General features: G+C 39.4%; 1 protein-coding gene across 4 annotated transcripts in view; it reads left to right on the top strand.

Annotated features, from left to right (window-relative positions):
* The first annotated feature begins 2,012 nt into the window (after nt 1–2,012).
* The window catches only part of ppfibp2b (PPFIA binding protein 2b), a 69,258-nt gene continuing 49,073 nt past the window's right edge, over nt 2,013–22,197 (top strand). For 2 of the 4 annotated variants that reach the window (XM_087175382.1, XM_023411402.2), the window contains exons 1-2: nt 2,015–2,237; nt 20,421–20,525. In XM_087175382.1, the coding sequence (XP_087031508.1) occupies nt 20,444–20,525 (82 nt within the window). In that variant the 5' untranslated portion in view covers nt 2,015–2,237; nt 20,421–20,443. Of the gene's footprint in view, nt 2,238–20,420; nt 20,526–22,197 lie in introns of all 4 variants that reach the window. The other 2 variants (XM_087175386.1, XM_023411409.2) reach the window with 2 other exon arrangements.

The raw sequence follows: 22,197 nt of genomic DNA, 5'->3' as shown, positions 1-22,197 counted from the left end.
AAAGACAGGCAATAAGGCAGAGCTCACCTTGAGGCCCTATCATTCAATATGATATTGTAAAATATGATACATTATCCTCCTCTGTGTTTCCTGTCATTGTGATTTAAAGTCACATTCAAGGATACATTTGAATATTTTTTGGCACTTTGTCTTCATTGGATGATTCACAGTAGGGGGTGACAGAGACTGATTTGGCCAGTAATTGTTCAATGCACAGCTGGATTCCACACAATGAAAGAGCGCTAAAGTGTTGTGCTGTTGTTGTCATGTTTTTGTGAAAAAACATTTGAAGGATCATTATCTCGCTGATGCTTTTGTTTGTCTGACAAAAACTGTTTGTTAGTGCAATTGTTCCTTGCAGCCATTTTGCATTTAACTCCAATCATCAGTCTACATTTAGATGCTCTATACCAGATGTACTGTTCCTCCTGTTTCACCTGATTTTAGACTGCTAATAAGGAAAAATTATATATTATATACATATATATATGATGCACTAGATGCACTATATGATGCACTATAACAAGTATTTGATTTTCAAAAAGAACAGTGCAAGTAAATTATCACATTACAATCAGAGGCTCTAAATATTAAAAAGCTGCAACATATCAAATGCAGTTTTCCTTATTGAAAATCCTTATGATTTCAGTAGGCTATAGTGTATTCATTTGGGTTAGTGCATTTTGCTGTTCCTGTCATTTATCTCCCTTTACCACCCGTTCTTTCTTTCTTTCTTTCTTTCTTTCTTTCTTTCTTTCTTTCTTTCTTTCTTTCTTTCTTTCAATTAAGCTTCCACAGCGCTGACGATGAAATACTGAGATATTACAAGGAGAAAACAGCTTACCTTGACATGAACCTGAATCTGGTAATCCATAGCCATTTGATATTTGTCTGTCCTGTTCCCTGGAGAAAATCTTGTATCAAGCTTGTTTTGTAAGAGCAGCTGACCCTGATTTGGCTAATGAAGCACTTTGGGTCTCTTGATCCAAATTATTGAATGGTTGATTAGCACATATACAATTAAAACCTGACACTGCTCACTCTTACAAACAATTACAGTTGTTCAACTGTAGCACATATTCCTCTCATTATACCCAGACAGACACAAATCAGTTACATCAGAAACAAACAGCTACAAGGACTGTACTTGTTAAAAGAGATGAAAATATGTGCTGTTTCTTGCAAACATATGTTTCGCCACTAGATGTCAGTGCTGGGTCATGGTAAAAACATAGGATGTCAAAATAAAATTCATACAATTTTCATTCCCATGTTGGTAAATTGTTGCTAAAAGTTTTCTGTCCATCCTTTTTTGTTCTGTTTTGTAAGTTTTCTGTAAGTGTTGAGGTTTAGACCAAAAGACAATAAATGTCCAAAACATCTTGAAGATACTAAAAAAATGTCATTTTCCATCAGATACTCATGGTGCCTGTGGTATTTATTAGATAATAATCACAAATAATAGTTCACACAATATTGCTGTGGAGATACGGGCCTAAAGTTACTTTGCCATCACTTAACTTTTCCTGAGGTGCAGGAAAATATATGGGAGGTTGTAAGGTAGTCAAAGTAAAGAACAACTTTTTTGCACAAAGTTTTATGTCTACAAACTCAAATGATTAATTATTCTGATTAACTTCTAGTATTTACTGCCTTTACATACTGTTGGATATAAGATATTTTAATTAAGATTATGATAGCCTACGGAATATTGAATAAGCAAAATGTAAATGTTCAACATTGCTGTCTATTGAGTAGGCTACTTCTTACAATTAATCTTTCGTGAATAAACTTAGTTGCATGGCGCCTGATTTTATTCACAAACATTTTTATTGTGAATTATTGTACACTACATCTCAAATCAATATATAGAAAAAAAACAAAACAAAACAGTCCAATATGAATCTAATGACGAGCACTTGAGCGGACGAGATATGAGTGTAGGAGTTACGGGTCGCTCCTGAACGCATCGTGCCTATCACATGGCAGGTGATCGTTGAGAGGAGCTCGCGCAGAGTACGAACGGTGCAACGCAGAGTAGAGACGAGGGGACAACTGTAGTACAGTTCAGGGTATCTTCTTACCTGTGTGAGTGTGTTTCATGTGTGTGTGTGTGTGTGTGTTATGAGGAAGTCTGTGTGTGTTTGTGCGCTCACTTTATCACTTTAAGTGTCACCGGCAAACACAATTAAAGGATTTGTTTCGATTAAAGCTTCAGAGGAGTTACACCGCCTTTCGTAAGTAAAATGACAACATGAGGCTCATTGCTGTAGTAGTCTGCTTCTGTGGTGGCTTCACTTTAAGGTTAGCCTGCTTTTGTCTGAATATACAATTTAATTTCTGTGAGAAGTTAAATTGAATATTGTAGTGATAGACTACAACAACAACAAAACAACAAAAATGATAAGCTTATTACAAGCATTTTAAAACAACAAACAATTTACAAGTTCTCAAAGATGTGATCAAGGGATTGTACATTAATAATTGCCTGGTTTTACTATAAAGGAGTTGTTTAAGCTTTTTCCTTCCTTGCTTCCTTCCTTGCTTCCTTCATGGGCTTTTGCACCTAAGAAGAAATAGTGAGAAATATACATGTAATGTTTTTAATGGGAGGTAATGTGTTGTCTGTAGTGAGCAATAGTGTGTTTGCAGAGACTTAACCATACCTTTAATCCTCTTTACTAATACTAGAATAGGCTACACTTTCTTATGGTAATTCTATAAGGGCTTTATATTGCTATATGTTATCAGTATGTGTGGCATACAGTGGTGTCCAACAGTAGGTAGGATAAGTATATTGTGGAATATTTAATATGCCCTTACAGTTAATATGGATAGATGTTTTTTTTTTTAATATGACTGCAAATTTGGCTCCAGGACAGAAAACATGCTACTTTTTTATTGTGACTCTCCGCTTGCTCAGTCATGTAGCCTACTGTCAGCTTGGAGATATAAAATGATGTTTAGTTGTACTGACACATGCTGTGTAATTGCAAATCATCAGCCTCTGACAGCGTGAGTAAAGGGGGGGTGGGGGGTGTGTGAGGGAGAGAGATGGAGGGAGGGACTGAGAAAAAGAGGGGATGCTGATATGCTAATGGAAGAATTATCTAGGCTGATGTGTGGCTCCCCTCTGCTAAAGCATCTGCTGCATCCAACACTGGAGTTGCACATGTACACGGGGACGCACGCGCACACGCAAGGACATCAGACAGGCGGCTTGAGAGAACTGAAGGAGCCTCCTGCCACTGAATACAGCAGGCCGGTGCCTCTTTTCTATTGCAAATCTCATTTAAAAGGGAGAGAGTTGAAAAGCATCATTTTGCCGCTGATGGCAGTGAATTGATTAAAGCTGCTCTGGTTGGCAGTTGGGTGGCATTAGCACTTAGAGACAACAGAGGAAATAAAAACCTGGGCTGAAGTGAAGTGGTAGAAGCATTATAACAAATCTTCTTGTTGTAAAATTCATACAACAGTTTGTTTTGACAGCGCTGTTAGCCCACTTGTTTTAAAGCTAAGCCTGTGCACGACACACACACACACACACACACACACACACACACACACACACACACACACACACACTGGATCAGCAGATGATGGCACTCATCCCTGTGATCAAAGCCACTTGTGTAATACCAAGAGCGGTGGTCTTTTTCTGCAGTCAGATAGGTTCAGATGATTCTCCCTGTCATCTTCACTACTGCTGCTAATCACAGCACTACTGCAGTTCACTGGAGGTAATCCACTGTTCCCTAATGGCGAGGAGAGACACAGAAACGGGAGATGAATAAGAGAAAGAGAGATATAGGAGAGATTAAGTCAAAGGAATGGCTGCAAAACAGGGATGAGCAGGAAAGAGGAAAAGGGTAGAAACCAGGAAGACAAAGTCATCCTGTAAATCTACAAGGAAAAAATCCTCTGAGGGACGGGAAGAAAAGACAGTGAGAGAGAGAGAGAAGCATAAAGATGAAATGACTAGTTTATTAGAGGTTATCTTTGGTTTGCTGTCAAGCCAAGGGAAAGGAAATGAGAAAAAGGTGGTAGAAAAAAGCAGAACAGAGCATAGATGGTGCACAGGCCATAGTCATACTCCTGTCAGACATAAAACTGCAAATAAATTAAATCTGAAATCTGAAAAAGAGAGAAAAATAGACTTATTTGAAAATCCACACCAGCGACCCAAAACATAGGTGGGTGAGGGATGAGTTCAAGGTTTAACAAGTGATAAAGGAGAGTACTGTGTTGGTAGAAATGCTCGATAATGTAAAAAAAAATATAATGTATCATCATGCAGCGTCATGGAACTTCACAACAACTTTAATCCCCCTTTTTGAGCGCAGTCATCGTGCAGCCTGAGCTGTCTGTGTGTGGCAGCTACGTTAATAACTCGTTTAAAGAATTAAAGCCTCTTGTTGTTTGAGGAAAGAAGGAGGTAGAATTATAGATGACACACGACACCTGTTTGACTCTGATTAATTTTTTTCCAGTTTTTCGACATTTTATCGACAAATTGACTAATAAATCAAGAGAACAATCTTCAGATTAATCTGTAATTAGTTAAAGCCCTTTTCTCGGTTATTTTAATGCGGAACAATCAGAAAGATCAGTGAAACAAAGTGAGGTTGGTGCTGGTGTAGTTTTACTGTGCAGCTCCCTGCAAAGGCAAAGAATAGAGAGGTGGGTGAAAGATGTCCAGCTGCTGTTGTATCAAATGTAAATCCCCATTTGCTCATACTGTTTTTGCAGTCAGCTTTATTGATTTTCACTTGTCTGAATTGACACACTGCAGCCATGTCGTTCTCTCAGGCGTCTCTCATTCTCAAAGAAGGATGTGGAAGTGTTAAAATGGGAAGGATGGAGAGAATGGAAATCAGCTGTGTTGGTACCAAAGAGGTGGAGGATAGTAGCTTGTATTGTTCAGCTCTTACAGTGTGTGTGTGTGTGTGTAGATTCGATTAATCAAAAGATTAGAATGAAAGATTGATTGACAGAAAGATAATAATTGTTAGCTGCATCCCTATAAATGTGGACACATTCACACACATATTATGACATATGATGATGTGAAACATAGAGTATTAGCCATGACACTAAAAACAACTCAAGCAATAGAGTCTTCAAATTGTGTTTCCTCTTCTAGATATTTAGGAATCCGCAGTTTTTATTCCAGTAAGTGGAAAAACACATTTGCTCACAGTTTGATGTAAGATGTAAATGACTTGTCGCTACTTTGTTTTGCTATATTTGAATATTTTGTTTTTAACTGTGTCTGTGCTGCTGTAGTTTAACTAAGACCAGAGCCAATAATCACTCCAGGAGATGTGGCCGTATTTGATCAGGATTTGATTTCTTATTTGACTTAACTCCGTCCTGTGTTGCAAGAATTTTAGATACATTATATATCACCAGTCATTTTATAGAAGAAGATATCTCACTTTGCAATATACTGTTTAACTTCCTTAAGCAAGAACATTGTCATTTTCAGTGAAGAGATAAAATATGTGAATTAAGTGGAAAGAACGAGATCTTGAACGTATAAATGTATTCATATTTATCTCTATCTCTGACTGAGGCCAGTGGATGTGGGCGGACAGAAATTCAAATTTATTGAAGAATTAAACTGTAATTAGTTTGAGTATTAGTCCTCTCAAAACAGATGTAGTATTAGTTTCTTTTTCAGCTGGATGCGGATTGTTGTGTCTGTATCCTGCACGAGCACCGTGACAGCAAGACTGTGCAACAGCTTCTTGATGACATTTACACACATACAGCCAATGTGACTGTAACATCATCCTGTAATGTGATCTGTTCCTGGTCTCGTCTCAATAGCTCATTGTGACTATTACTCTGTGTAACCCTGGTCTCCTGTAGCCAAGGTGCCGGGCTCTGAAGAGCTGCACTTCACTGTTTTGTCCTGGTCTTCATGCCTGGCTTGTCTTTGTGGAGATAGAAGTTGTTACCACCCTGCTAGTTTTTCAGAATTAGGATGGGAGGCTAATGAGAATGCGCTCACAAAACCTTTTGAGCTCCATCTGAATCAGCGGGCAGAGCACAAACAACTCATGGTCTCAGTTGGTTTGCTCCACTTGGGCTCCAGCAGGAAGTGGCACTGGCATTTAACCATCATTGTTTCTTTTGTCTGCATTTCAAGGTTTTGTTTCTTATGCTGTAGTATATCCTTAAGACGATCACCTGACCTGACCAAGACATTTTGGCTCTGCGTGTTGCACTTTGACATAAATGTGAAGGAAGACGAGATCAGCCTGATAATTACAACAGTGGTCTTTATTCAGAATAACTGCACTGGAATAAAGCTGTTTCTGTCTTGGCTTAAAGTAGCATTCACGCACATAAAGGTCAGTAGAGGAGTGATGCTCATACTTGGATCTGAGAAAACTCAGCTTGGGCTTGGAGACTATAAAACAGTTTTTTGGGGCTGGCAGGGAGGATCAAAGAAAATTATGCTAGAAGCTTCATTATGGGAAATGTGTTCCAGTTTTTTTTTTTTTGTTGTTCATTTGTTTTTGGGGTTTTTTGGGGTTTTACCCATATGACAATTTCTCTGTCTCTACTGCTTTGATTTTCAACCACTCCTTTTTCAAACTGTATTTTGTGAGTTCTCCAACTTCACAGAAGAGCAATACTAAATGTTTTTCTCTTTTAAATGTCTATGGAAAGACGACATGTTGGTTAAAAGCCTGGCTAAGGAGGATCAGAACTTGGATTTATTCAGCATAGTAAAGTAAAGGTCCATGGTTATGTAGCAAAAATGATGGTGACTCTTCAACACATAGCATGTTGATTACGCAAATCTCACATTGATATAAAAATAACTTGTGCTAAGTTTAAAGGTAAAAGAAGTGGATAAAACTGATGGATAGCCATTAACAGTATGTGGGTGCACACAAACCTTTCAGCTGCCTCAAGAACACATGTGGCTGGCTGTTCCTCCCATGATGCTTTGCTGTGTCATCTCATCATCTTCAACACATGGCAGAATGAGTCCACTGTCTAATTGTCCACTTCATTACTCACAGTAGCTCCCATTGGGTTTTTTTTTTCTTTCAGTTCCCAGCTAAATGCTGATTGGTTACTCCCAGCTGTCACATGAGGTTGTGTTAGTCTTTAATGTGTATGTATTAAGTGGTGTTGACATGTTGTTTTTACAGCACTGGCTTGCTGACACTGGTCTTTGAGCTCTCTGCTGGTTTCTACGCCTGAGGTCATGTCACGGCTTCAAAATGCGCTGGAAAATAAAAATCTGCATCTGCTTTGGAAAGACAAGACAGTGTGTCCTCCGCACAGCTGTACTTCCTACTCCAGGTGTTGCTCAGATTGAACCAATAGTTTCTCTTCTTTCTTCTTCTTTTTGTAGGTCAGCAGTTAGAAAGTTATGAGGCTAGTGAAGTATTGTTTTGTTTTTTCTCAATGGAAGGAATTTATATGATCAGGCTACTCCTCTATGGTTGTTTTCCTGAAGCTGTAAAAACAACACAAACATTTTGAACAGTGAATTTTGAACATCACACTGTGAATAATGAAGGTCTGGAGAAGATGGAGGACAAAGGTTTTTGTCTTTGGTAATTTACAAAATACTGCATATCTGAGGTTTTGCATGGATAAACTTCTGCCCCATCTCATCTCTAAAGAATTACATGCATGTCTGATTGATAATGATTTGTTTCATTGATGCTTGTGTTGTGCATGTGATCTTTGGAGGCTGTTTCTGGAAGAGAAAATCCATGAAGAAAATCATTATACAGCATTAATTGTAACCACTATCCTGACCGGCAATTAGCCACTTGGCTGGGTGCGGGAGAAGACCTTGTTTTTGGCTCACTTCAATGAGTAGATGTCCAGGCAATATTCACTGTTGGGTGAAGTTCCCATTTAATTAAGATTTTTGGTTTACAGCTAATTACTTTTATATTGCATGTGTGGTGATATAATGGCTGGCTTGGTTTTCTGGTGTGCCCGGGATGCGAGCGATCTTCCTTTCACTCATACATCATTAGCCAACCTATAGGCTATCCACACGAATATGTTTTATTTTTTAAAATGCATTACTTGTGCTACATTTACCCTGTTTCATTTTGAAAACTTCAGGATTATGTTCGCGTTCGCTTCCTGATTGGTTCTTATTAGCCTCAACTACTACTGGTGAATGCATCATGGATAATACATTATAAGCGTTGCTGACCTTGTTGTCTTTGCTCACAATGTAGACCTTTGAGGGAACAGAGAGCCGGAGAGTTGGCAATAGAGAGAGCTATTGTTGCTTATTAGCAAGGACTAAGGTTGGGCTACATGCCCAAAAAATAAAATTGAAGCTTGCTACTTATTCACAGTTTTTATTTTTTTCTACAAGATACAACAAGTACAGTGAAGACATCCACTTAAATGATCAGTTCCAGCAGAGATGTAGGAGAATAGTCTTCACACATCAGCCTGATTTCTGCAGATAGCTGCTAGCTACTGTTAGCTATTCAGCTAGCAGGGATGGACGGATTTAACTAAGTCAGTACAATGTGCAGAAACTCAAATTATTTTGACATATTGCCCAGACCTTGCTAGGAGTATAAACTACCCCAACAGGGAACCGTGGTATGTAGAGAGTTGTGCGACAAGAGGCGATATACGAATACACTTCTTGAATAAAATGCGTAAACTTATTGTTCCGTTTCTGACACTCAGTTAGCAATCTAGCTAGCTAGCACATCACAATCACCAAACTTCTTGATTCTGCAAAAACATGTGGGTGAACTTGTGTGTGACTGGGCCGTATGAAGCTGACATATACATGGAATTTATTAGCTGTTGTTTTCTATCACCTGATGGTGCTTGAAATGAAAAGAGCTTAAAACAGCAAACATGCCTCTGACTTTTTTTGGAGTAACTGTCTGGAGTAACTGTCTGTCTCATAAATAACACTATGACTCAATGTTGTTGAATATAATTATGCTTTGTGTATTTAGCTGAGGATCAAGTTACAGGAATTCTGTGTAATGAAGTTCTAGATTAATATTAATATAATAAAGGGCTGCCAAGTGCATGGTGTAAAATATCATTAGGAGGAAGAACAGGTCAGAGAACTTAACGTGAGGCTCGACAAACCTGCTCTCACTACTGATGTACAGTGCTCTCCATCTGTGTGTGAATGTGTGTGACAAGGCCATGCAACATCGACTTGTCAAAAGTAATTTTACTATGGTCATCACACACACACACACACACACACACACATTTTGCGCAACTATCCTTGGTAGGACCTTGCATTGATTTTTATTCATTGCTAACAACCTAACCCAAACCCTAACCTTAACCAGGACCTCAGAAATTATGTTTCATCTCAGTAGAAGAGATGAAACATCAAAGAGGTAACAAAAATTCGTATACACACACACACACACACACACACACACACTGTGACCTAACTAGCGATCATTTCTTCGTGAGCACGTCTGGTGAGGTGGAAGAGCTAAATATAGACCTGGAGATGTTTGTGTATAAATCAACATGGCTTCGGCTTAATCAACCAATTTGCCATTGTTGTTGTGTAGAAAGCAGGTAAGAATCATCTGTTTTTCCACATCTTGACTTGAAAAATATCTTTCAAGCACTGTGGCATGATTGACATGTCCAACAGTATAAAAGTCAAGATTATAAATTACAGGGTTCTGTTGAACATATGGTATACAATAATAATCCAGCTGCTGTAGTTTCAGAAATAACACTTGATAAAAATCAGGAAATTGTGCATTCTTGACGTCTTATTTAGTTTTGCCCCAGCTGTGTGCTTTTGAGGAACAGAACAGGTAATACTGGATTGAAGCTGTAATAGCTGATATGTGATGCTGCCATTCAACATCATTTAATTCAATATACTTTACCAGTATAAAGTTGATTACATTTTAGCAATCTAGGGCATGGGATCTAATCTCAATATTTTCTTGCAATACTTTTTTGACAAACAAACACAACAAAAGCAGTGCTTCTTCTATCATGTTTTCTAGTGTGCATGTGCACCATGAACTGGCCTTAACTCTACCAGTTCCTTGACTTCCAAGATGCTCAAGTGGTGGAAAATGTAAGAACACAATGCTTCGAAACCCACAACTGAGAGAGAGAGAGAGAGAGAGAGAAGGTAGATTTTCTGGCTGAACTACAGAACAGCACAGGGAACATCCTCATCTTAAATGTCAGTGGTCCTGTCGCATTGATGTCAATTGGTGAAGAATCTGGTGTTTCTTGTTGGCTTGGCGCTGCTCTCACACTCAAACACACACACACACACACACACAGAGGTTTGCGCAGCTATCCTTGTTAGGACATTGCCTTGACTTATAGTACAGTCTAACCCAAATCCAAATTCATACCCAACTGTAACCTAAACTTAACCTCACTTCACACCTCACCCCTAACCTTCACCAGGACCTCAGAAATGACAGTTTGCCTCATTAGGACCAGGATTTGGTCCCCATGAGGACTACTGGTCCTGACAAGGTTGGTGTTTATACACGGTTGTGTTTACCCTGTGTGACAGGAGGGCCTTGGGGGCTTAGGTCTGGCCTCTAGCTGGTGACAGTAATCCAAACAGGCTAAGTGAAATGAGGAGGAACAGCAAACTCACACACACCCCTCTGTGTGTGTGTGTGTGTGTATATGTGTGTGTCTCTTGCTTTTGTGTTTTTTCCTGTGTTAATGTTTAATCCTTCTTCTCAACCGTGCAGGTTCACATGCGTTTTGGCATTTCCTGTTCTCACAGGCTCATCCCAAAAATTGACCCGTGTTAATGTTTTGGTGATGCTTGAATTTCAGATGCTGCACGTTTCCCCATTTTGCAAAACAATGACAGCTTTATGTCGATGTTTGACAAGTAGACTAGCTTAATATTTAACATGTTTAAACCCCTGAGTCTCAGCTCGTGTGCTGCTGCTTAGCTCTGTAGAAATATTTGTGTAATGACCTTTTCATCAGTGAGTGAAAAGGCGAGTTCTGGTCATTTTGCTGAGCCTGATACTCTTATATAACTGTAAATACTTTTTTTTTTGAGGAGATGTAGTCATTTGCATGTGTAATGTATGCACATCCAAATGTCTTAGCTACATTCTGTGTATATATGTGAACACGCTGGAATAATGTTCCCAACCTTCTGTTCCTGTCATGCGAGTTAGAAAACAAAAAGCAGATGGAACATTTTCCTCTCATAGATCACAGCTGTTACTGGTCCATTGCCTCACATCCCCTAATATTTCCCCCTGTGTTATAATCAGGAACGCAGTGATGGGTGAACCCACCTGTGTATTTGCAAGAAAATGTAAAAAAAAAAAAACACACCAGATGGAAGATTTTAAAATAAACGTATAAGAAAAAGACTCAAATGATATATGTTCATGGTCCTTTGGGGAGGTTATAGTATTTAGCGTTAGGAGGACGCTGCATTTACAGCGTCTACATTTTAAACAAACAAGATATCTTGTACAAAATGTGTCACATTCTCAATGGAAATAATGAAAAAACTGAAAAAAGGAGCAAAAGAGCATCGACCTAAATAAAGATGGAGGTTGCCTCTGTGACGTTAGGTTTTTTGAAGAGCGGTTGTGAAGGTCAGAGTGGGCTGCTATGCCGTCGCCATCTTGGCAGCATCTGACTCGGCCTAACTCTTGTCTAATCCAAAAATAGGCAAAGAGGCAGGGCGTGTGTTGAGCCATATGCTCACCCACCTGTTGCTCAAAGCAGAACACCCTCAATTATGTGTAATTTTTTCTTTTCTTTTTTTCTTTAAACATGTTTATTTCTGCTGTAAAGTTGAGCATTTTAACATTGGAGTCTATGGGGATTGACTCGCTTTTGGAGCCAGCATAAAGTGGCCATTTGAGGAACCTCAGTTTTTGGTACGTCCTTGTAAAGAGCTGATACTGTCGTCTGTTGAGTGTTTGGTTTGGTGTTACACAAGGACTAGCATCTGTATTAATCCTTCTCTTTAGTTTATCAGGTTGCATGCTAATTTTACTTTGCGAATCAGAATGGCAGTTCATGTTTTATAACAAATAATAAAGGAAATAATTTTCTGCTGAAAATCCTTCAGAAGTATTTAACTTTTTTACATGGGGCAGTTAGCGCTGCAGGGAATTGATCAACATAAAATCAAGTTATCAACAAGTCTGATAATGGATTAATCGTTAAAGTCACTGAATAAAAATGTCAAACACTCCCCGGTCGTAGCTTCAATGAATGAGGATTTCCTGCTTGTCTCTGTGATACTTCGGACTCTGGACACATTTTTCACTGTTGTCTGACTATTTACTCTAGAAACCATTGATTGATTGATCAGGCCCTGCATGGAAAAGCTCACACACACACACACACACACACACACACACACACACACACACACCCCCACCCCCTCTATTGGTTATCTGGGGAAGATGCTGCTTTGGCCAATCAATGCTCCCTCCTGGTGCATTACTTTGTACAATATTTCTGCCACTTTATCTTTTCTTTCATTATCTCCAGAAGAAATTAATGGTGGCTGACATTGGCGAAATTAATGTGAAATGAGTTGTGTTTCGCTGACATACAGCCCAGCTGTGTGTGTGTCTGTGTGTCTCCAGCTTCCTCTGATTACAGTAAGTCAGTTTGATGATTAGTAATAAGTAATATGCTTATGTTAATAGTCCAGCGGCTAAGTGTCATACATCAATCCGCTTAGTGTCAGCTCATATCAGCTCTGCTGTTTGCCTTTGTTGGAGGAGCTCTGCCTAGTGGGTGAAATCGGCCACTTTATAGCTTATCTCTGTCTTCCTCTGGCTCTGCTTTCTACCCCTGTACATCAGTGTTTTTTTTCTCACACTACATTTAGTTGCATCATGTTTTAATATTTTAATGCTGGTATCACAACCCAGAGCCAAAGCCTAAAACCTAACTGAGCTAAACACCATTTAATATATTAATGGGTTATTCATTACACCGGCTTTTGTCCATTCAGACTGTCCACACTGTTCTTTCACATGTTTAATCTGTCGATCTTGGCTGTTAGGGCCCCTGGGCAAGTTTGGACAATGGTGATTACCATAGTCAAGCTGCTCTACAACTGACATGACAAAAATGTGGTAGTACTGGATACCTGCCAGGTGTCAGTGTGTGCATATCACAACAATGGTAGCCCTGTAATCTCTCCTTCAGGTTGCTGCTTCAAGTTAAAATATATGTAGTCAACGTGTGTGTTTGTTCATGGAGGGGGTAATTTGTTTCATACATCCGAAAGCTGCTTCACTGTAATTAATAACCATGTGAAATGGGTAATTGGTCCTCTGACAAGTTACTTTAAATGAGATCTTAAATCCCCAGGAATCATTATAGGCTAAATTTAAGGTTTCCTCACACAGAGGATTGATTTTCTCACTGCAGGATTAAATAAAGGACAAAAAAAACTCCTGGGACAAAATGATTTCAATTGGCTGAAGTAATTTTTTGGGACAGTTTCAGCATTAGGATATTTTCAAAGTGCATGTATTTGATAAAAGAGTACAGTACTGTCCTGTGGTATAATATGACTCCTCTGACTTGCTTGTTGTTTCTCTACCCTTCCTGTGACTCTTGTCAGTAGCACACTAGTTCAGACCCATTTCAGTGCCCAGTATTCTTGTGCTGTATTTATGTTTCCTTACTAGAGCTGAACAATATGCAAACAAAATCACATTTTTAACCATATTTATGATGATGTGATGTAACGATTATTTTGACAGATATTGTATTTGTGATATGAATCATGATTTATAGTGGGAATGGTCATTTTTGGATTTCACTTTCGCTGAAAACATAAAAATGATGATGATTTTTGCTGGGGTCTGTACCAAACAGGCATGTACCTTTACAGCTGGAGAATATGATTTTGAAGCTAGGGTATTTCTGTAGCACCATAATGCTTCATTTATAGTCTGTTGTGACAAAAGATTGCAGCCCCTGCGATTTGGATATCGCACTTGGCCATAATCCTTATTTTGAAAATATTTCAACTAATTATTCTTAGTTTACCCAACTTTTTATTTGTGGATTTGTTCCATCTCATACATACTTAAACTTATTGTACACATGATAATAAATAACCTGAAGCTGATGACAACTGTGTGACCTTTCAAAGGAAAAAAAAAAAGATTTGAAGTGATGTTTGAATGCTCTGGTTGCTGTTTGTTGCCCTCCTGATGATCATTGACTGGAGGTCATGTGTTGCTTTGTGTTACGGTTCATTACCCTTACTCTGAGGGCAAAATAGATTACAGCAGAAATGAAGTCAGAAGTCAACTGGACTGACGAGAGGATACAACACAGAGCACGAGAAAAAGAAAACCTGATAATATGAAGAGAGAGCGGAAAACAGCCGTGTTTCCTTGAGAGAACAGAGCAGAGCTGAATCAAATGTACTTGAGCAGGGACTAAATAGGACAATAAAGAGCAGAGCAGTTCAACACGGAGTAGTGCAGTGCTGGGAGTCACATTAAACTATATATTCCTGCACTCCCAGCAGCTATGCATCAGCCACGGTTCACAGATCACACACTACCCACAGTCATACACTAGAAAAGATAATCTAACCAGTGTTCGAGCCCACAGACTTAGCTCTAAGATGATACTTTTTATAGCTTTTATCTCTCTCTCTCCTGTGTCTGTGTGTGCGGGGCTAGCAGTGAGTCTCAGGAGAAAGTAGCCCCACTTTATAGAGAAATAATCTCACTAAATAAAAACTAAAGTTATGCCTCTTACTGTCTGGACAAAGCAGATACTGCAGTTTGTGTGTGTGCAGCTGACGTGTCGGCGAGCAGTTTAACGGCGTCTTTTAACAGCGAGGAAAGGTGTGACACAACTGCGGAAACGAGGCTTTACGTGTCCCTCAGAAGACCTCCAGGTGGCAGAGCCTAAAATTATTTCGAGTGGACGCTTTTGTCCAAAGCATTTTGCTTCAACATAAGTGTGTGTATGTTTCACACGGCTGACTCCAGTGGAAATGAAAACATAAATTGTGGTGCCTCACTGTACTTACTATTTAAATCTGTGTGCAGAATCATTATCATGTGGGTGATAGAATAATTCTCAGTTTTCATGCTGCCACCATTGGCTGCCTCATCTGCTAACACAGCATAACCTTGTACTGTCACACTGATACTTCACTGTATGTGGGCTGGTTACTAATGTAGCTCTATCCGTCTATGTCAGTGATAACGAGTGAACATTTTGGACTTATTACATCAATAATTAGCTTCAAAGAAACTGATGCCTGAGAACTTTCTGCAGACTGTATTGTGGACCGCTAACATATTTTAAACGTCTCATATTTTACACTTTTGCTGTGATTTATTTGTAATTTTGAAATCCATAGGAAGATATATATTTGTGGTTTTAAGAACCAAACTCTCTGGAGCTGTAGTTACAACAGGTCAGTGAGCCAATCAGAAGAGAGGCTCAGCGCCCGACTATTTTCTTAGTGATCGTATAAAAATATAGCAGATCTCAGGTAAACACTCAGAGAAACCATATTCTGCAAGGTTATATGGTGGGTCCAGGGGGGCGGGGCTTCAGGCATGGCTGAGGGCAGTGACTGCTTTGTTGTGACATCACAAAGTTACAGAAGTCCTAATGGCTAATTTGAAGGCTCTGTTTCTGAATACAGGCTGTGTGCATTTCTCTGTGGACTGAGCGCTTTGATACTTTATTACTTTAGATTTAATAAAAGACATGGAAATCTCACTTTATACAATATGGGACCTTTACGATTAGCTAAACTGAATCTCAGCCTTTTAACGTAATGTGTAATGTTCATAGTGATGAAACCACAGAGACTTATCACCCATTTTTGCAGTTTCCCTTTTCTCTACTGAGATTTTTAGTGCCTTCCAGGAAACTGTTTCGGTTTTTATAGAGCATAACTTATCTGTTGTGGTTAATTCTCAATGCTCCTATAAACTTACATTAAAGCAACAGTTTTTCTGTGAGAGCTGAAAGGAGAGTAAGTGCTGGACTTAACACTTGTTAATTGGACCAAAAGGTCTGTAACTGCTTGACTGTCAGTAGGGAAATAGGTTTGCTAATATGTTAGCTGCACCAATTTTGAATATGTCAGTGTTGTGCTCACAGCAATCATTCCCCTGCCCCCACATACCCAAAAATCAATTATTTTCCTCTTTTTGTGGTCAAATAAAAGTGATTATGCCAGCACACACACTGTTTGCACGGAAAGACCATTGCATAACTTTGTTTGCTTGCTTGCTTTATGCCGTACTTTATTATTTCACTTTCCCTCATTATTGCTGTGTCTTTGCCGTGTTCTATTGTGTGCCATCTTCTTCTGCCCTTAGTCACTTTTATTTTGAAATGTTTTAAGTTTATTATTGAGCGCAAAAAAGAATTGGCACATCAGTAAGTATACCAGAAGTGCGTAACGAAAAGAAGTGTTGCTCATGGACTTTACGCTAAACCCCAGTAGTTGCTAGTAGTTTCTCAGCTTGTTGATGTGAAGAGCAGCAGGAGCAGTGTAGAGCGATAATGAAGAGCAGAGCTGGATGACAGTAATGTATGGAGGCCATGTGACGGTCGTGAAGGACAGTTCAGCACATAAACATTTCTCTATTTCTTCTCTATTTCTCTATCTCTATTCCTCTCTCTCAGACAGGGATCTCTGTGTGGTTGAGTTGGACAGAGACGAGAGGAAACAGGAGGAGGGAGGTTGTAGTGAAACAGCGGACACACTCGTTTGGCCATATACAGGCACCGTACATGGAAAAGATTTATTGTTATGATTGTGTGCATAAAGGCACCTAGTAGAAGTTTAATCATATCAGGAATATGTTGAAACACTGGCTGAATGAGTGAACCATTCCTAAATTGGAAACTACTTTATATTGTGTACATTGGTGTCTGAAAGGTGAAACATTATCAGTGTTTATTTTCTCTGAAACCTGCAGTTTCTCACCAACCAAAGGAAAAGTGCTGATTTCTGAAACGTGCAGGTGGATTTGAGGATCTTTAGTTAGTAGCAAACAGGGGGCAGTAGGTGTTTGTATTGATTGTTGTCAAATAGGAAACACTTATCATCAGGTAATCATACGACGACAGGTCCGAATTGTTGGTTTCAGATCCTACTACATTTTTTAAATTCTTGAAATTCTTGTGGCATCTAACTTGCTCAACAAGTCCTCCAACCTGAAAGGCCATAGAGTCCATTTTGTCCTTTCTCTCTGATCTGACCCAGAGCAGTATCGCCTGTACAGGGGCAGGCGTGCTGGACCTTTGTTGTCATGGTTACAATAATAAATGCGGTTAAGCATATGGAATGACCACTGTTGTAACTATCCAGTATGAAAGAAATTATGAAATGAATAATCATATGAATAAAATGTGTAAAATACATAAATTAACCAAGAATTTGTGAAATAATTATTTTGATTGTTAAAACTAAATATTTTCATAATAATATATATAATATTTTTTGGAAATAATATTGACTTTTTTGTAGACATGTTATTTCAATATGCCCTTGTTTCAAAAGTGTTTTAATTTCATTATGGCAATTTTCCCAATAGCACATTTCATCTCAAGTTTTATTTAATAATGTCACTCTTCATGGGAGAGGTGTTGTCTCCGCCCTCCCAGCGGAGTACCACCTTCCCTTTTGACTCAGGAGAGAGAGAGCTGTGAACAGTGAGCCGGGTGTAGCTGTGAGAAACAGGTCACAGATTCTCATGTCTGACAAACTAGTTTTTCTGGGGTGTGTCACTCTTCCTGGGAAAAGGCGTGTCTGTTTCTACGACAACCAAGCCGCGAGTGAGAAATCAAAGAACGCAATGTGACTTCACCTCAGGAGATGATCCCGCTATTCAGTTTAACTGAATTCGGACTCTTGATAAATTACTGTAACTGTCACGCAAAGCAACACACTACTGCTAATCTTAAATATTTTGAATAAACTCTCAAGTTGTTCATTGTTTCTTACTTATTCTTTTACTCTGATAAAAATTTTTATTGCGTAACAGTCAATAGACCTCATTTGAGAAGCTGATTTAAGCAGAAGATAAGAAAATAGGACATTTTCATGATTTTGTTGCACAATTTTTATTCTCAGCTAAAATATTTTGTGGCTAAAGAAGCATCAAAGTATTAGTTGTATTAGTATTAGTAGTAAAAGTGAAAGTGGCTCTTCATTAAGTTTGTGAATCAGTTTCATCATGAGGCATTTTTGTACCAAGAAATAATACCAATTTCATAAGGAGACACAGATCTCACACACACACAGACACACCCTCTCTCTCACACACACTGTCTTTCCCCCAAGCACAAACACACACACACACACAAACGTTTCCACACACATAGCCGTTGCACAGATTGTGCAATATGGGAGACAGTGGACAGGATTGTTGCTTGTTACTGTTTGTCTCGGCAGCACAATAATCTCTATATCAGCACCTTCACACACGCAGTGTGACAGAGGAACACACAACAAAGAGTCATATAAAACCCACTATTTCCTCTCTTACACACACACACACACACACACACACACACACACACACACACACACTCTCTCTCAAAAGTGGACACACACACACAAACAGAGACATTGTTCTGTCGAGGTCAACTGTTGTCACAAACAGAGTCACTGTCATGTGTCTGAATGGTGCCGTCACTCTTTGTCCCAACAAGACTAATATAGAGCCATTTGTAATTATTAACAATAAAATGACCAAACATACACATTTGTGTCCACACACACACACACACACACACACACACGCATCATGGGGACGGACACATGCTTTGGGAGAACGGCGATGGTGTCAGAGTTGTAATGACAGCGTGTTACTGTAACTGCATTGACTGTGTGTTATGCAGATTGTCGGTGTCAGCTGTCATGGTGGCTGTGAAAGTTGGTGCTAATGTAGATGAGCATTAGGCTGCTCTGTGGGGGGGGGGGTATTCTCTCAAGGCGTCAGTCGATTACATTGCTGTCAATCCCTGTGATTTCTGCATGTTCATGTCTGTTTGTCTGTAAGTCGGCATGACAGCCGAACAGAGGGATGAGAGCCTTGAGGGAGAGATGACAGAGAGGGGATGAGTGCCAGGCAAAGACGGGATGACAGCAGGGAGGACGGGCAGAGGGAAAAGCAGGAAACGAGATAGACGGAGGGGCAGCCAGAGGCGGCGATGATGGACTGAAAGTCAGTCCTTCTTCAAGGAAAAAAGTGTATTTGTTAGTGAGTGTGTGGGTGTTTTGTGAGACATTATATATGTGTGTGTGTAGTTGCCCCTGGCTGTATGTACACTTCATGCTTGCTTTCATGCTTATTTTTTCCACGTGTGCTTTTATGGGTTACATATATATACACAGTAAAATAAAAAAAATAAACACTGAGCAAGCACAATGTCTAATTTGTTGCATAAAGCAGAACAAAATGAATTTGGAAATGAACTTTTTGGACCTCTGCTGGTGACCAAGAGAAATTGCATCTGTAAAATTTAACTGTAGCTTATACTTAAATGCTGAGGTAAACAGAAAGGAAAAAAAGCCGCCCTCCTGCAGCTTCCCCTCAGGGGCATACGCACGCGCTTTATACACACAAGCAACATGAGCAACAATCACAACAAACACAACCAGAGCCGTGAACCTTTGACTACAGTTAGCAGGAGGCTAAACTATTAGCAACATTCAACATAGCCACTCATCACCTGCTTTCATGGTTAATCTACCTACACAACCAACCACTACTATGTGCAGACATCTAGACGCTTAATTGTTTTGCCCATTGACGCCAAAACATTTCTGTAGTAATCGCTGGTAATCAATCAATAACCATATCATCACTCTTGAATATTTTATGGTCTTTCTATCACCTGCAACAGTAACAAACAAAATGTATTGCCCTTTTAAATTCAACTGCCTGCTTAAAAAGTTATTATCATTATCATTATTATTATTATTATTATTGTTGTGACTTCCTGTTCTGAAAGACTTCAAAACTACAAAAGAGATTAAAAGTCAAGGGTTAATTCTTGATGTTTACACGTGTGTTAGTGTCTTTGTTTCTGAGTATTAGATTTTCGATGCCCATAGGAAGTTGCCAAGCAAATGAGACACATTATCCTTATTTGATTAGAGTTGGTTTGAGCAGCCACACATCCACAGCTGCTTGATTGTGTCTCCATGCTGGGTAGGAGGGGTAGAGAGCGCACAGCAAACCTAGTCTTTAAAAAATGTGCATTTTTGTAATGCAAGTCTCCTGTTTTTCCAGATGCAGATGAGATGTTATGATCTTTGTGTTGGAACGGTCAACTCTCACTGTTTGCAGACTAGGCTGGAAATAACCTGACAACATACAGTGAGTTTCTGTTGAACACAATTGTCTTTCTTTTTCGTTTTTCTACAGCACATCAGAAAAGCTGAGATCTGATGCTTCCTGCCATCACCATGGAAACGGAGGCCAGTCACATGCTGGAGGCGGCACTGGAGCAGATGGATGACATCATCGCAGGTAAGCGCTACCAAGTCGGTAGCTAACATCCCAAATTCCCTTCACTGCATCCTCATTTCCTTCACTTGTGGCTTTTCCTTGCATCCTTGTCCCTCCCACCAACGACACAAGGGTGGATGCGAGGAAAAGACGGGAGGAAAGAGGGACCAAGAAAAGAGAAATTTGATGTCCTTTCCTCCGAACTGTCATTTAAAGCGACATCTCGTTCTGACGATGGCGGCGCAGCTGGATCAGTTGTCATTTCTTCCTTAATGAACTTACTGCAGCGCTTTGGTGTTGCTCATTAATGCACCGTCCACATTAAAAAAGAAGGATGGACAGTTAACACCACCAGTGCAGATGTGTTTTTTTTGCAGTCTTGCTGCATGTTTCAACCATAAATAACAATCACATGTTTATCAGAGGTGAATAAAAACTAAATTTGAATCTATAATAATAATAAATGATACTCGAACCTCATTAATGTCCAAAAGATACACTACTACACAAACCTTATCTTGATGATTGCATGATGAATGATGAAAGAAGTTTTCCCAGGGTTCATTAATTACAAGTTTAATATGTAGTTAGGTCTGAGAGCTTTTAAAACCTATTATCAGCTGTATGTAGCTCATAGTGGCGCAGTAGTGTCAGTCGATATCACACTCAAAAATCCAGTTAATTAATGCACATTGGCAAGCATACTTTGTATTTTGTATTTTAGGAGTCACATCCCTAAGAAAACTACCAGTTTAATATTTTCTGATAACAGTGGTAAAAGTGGCAAATACTGTTCTGCACTTGTGACATCGCCACATTTCTCAGGGTTATATACAGTACTTGCATTGTAACATGTAACTGGAGTCCTGTTTGCTGCACCCAGTTCAGCCTTGGCCAACAAGATGAACTTACAGCAGGGTAAATGTTTAATGTGGTGCACAATCAGTATGTGGGAAAACAGAGCAGTGACCCTGCACATTCAGAGGAGGGGGGGGGGCAGTAGATTTATTGTGAATTTTCTCAAAATAAATGGTTATTTTGTGACTGATACACTAAAACTTGCCATAAAAAACATAACTAATGCCTAATGTGTTATTCTTTTTGTGTGATGTGATATTGTTAAATAACAGCAGAGGGAGGCTCTATCATCCAAAGACATTTTTTACCAAGATATAATTACCGGATATACGACTATGGTTAGGTTCCCTGCACTCATTTATCAAGTGTGTGCATCATCTCACCCTCAGATTATCGTAACACATTTTCACATGAAGCAGAAGTGAACAAACGAGCTTTCACACAGGCTGCACTGTCGCGTCTGAAGCTCATCAAGTTGCCGCTGACCTCATCTCATCAAGTGCTCTGAGTTTGCCATTCCGGCTCTCAGTGACCGCAAATAGAAATACATTAAAAATCCCATTTGTGATAACATCAGCCAATCACTAACAAGGAAATTAGAGCCACTTATCAACAGAGTTTAGATATGTTGGTCATATTGCGTTCCATGATGAAGAGTGTTTTTTTTTTTTCTCTCTCTGATTAAGCATCTTGTGGGAATAGTAGTGGGAGCACTCCATTGGTTAATGACTTTGATGCTGGTGTCGTTGATGTAACTGTGCCACCATGTAATGATGGCAGGCAGAGCAGCGACTGCAAGACTTTTCATCCCACTTCTCTCCTTTAACCCCCCCCC

This window comes from Seriola lalandi, unplaced genomic scaffold (genome assembly GCF_002814215.2).
Source record: "Seriola lalandi dorsalis isolate HSWRI2012SDOR001 ecotype SW California unplaced genomic scaffold, Sedor1 jcf7180002054465, whole genome shotgun sequence".
Classification (NCBI taxonomy): Eukaryota; Metazoa; Chordata; class Actinopteri; order Carangiformes; family Carangidae; genus Seriola; species Seriola lalandi.
Note: the sequence above shows the minus strand (reverse complement) of the source record. Positions and strands in the feature narration are given on the sequence as shown.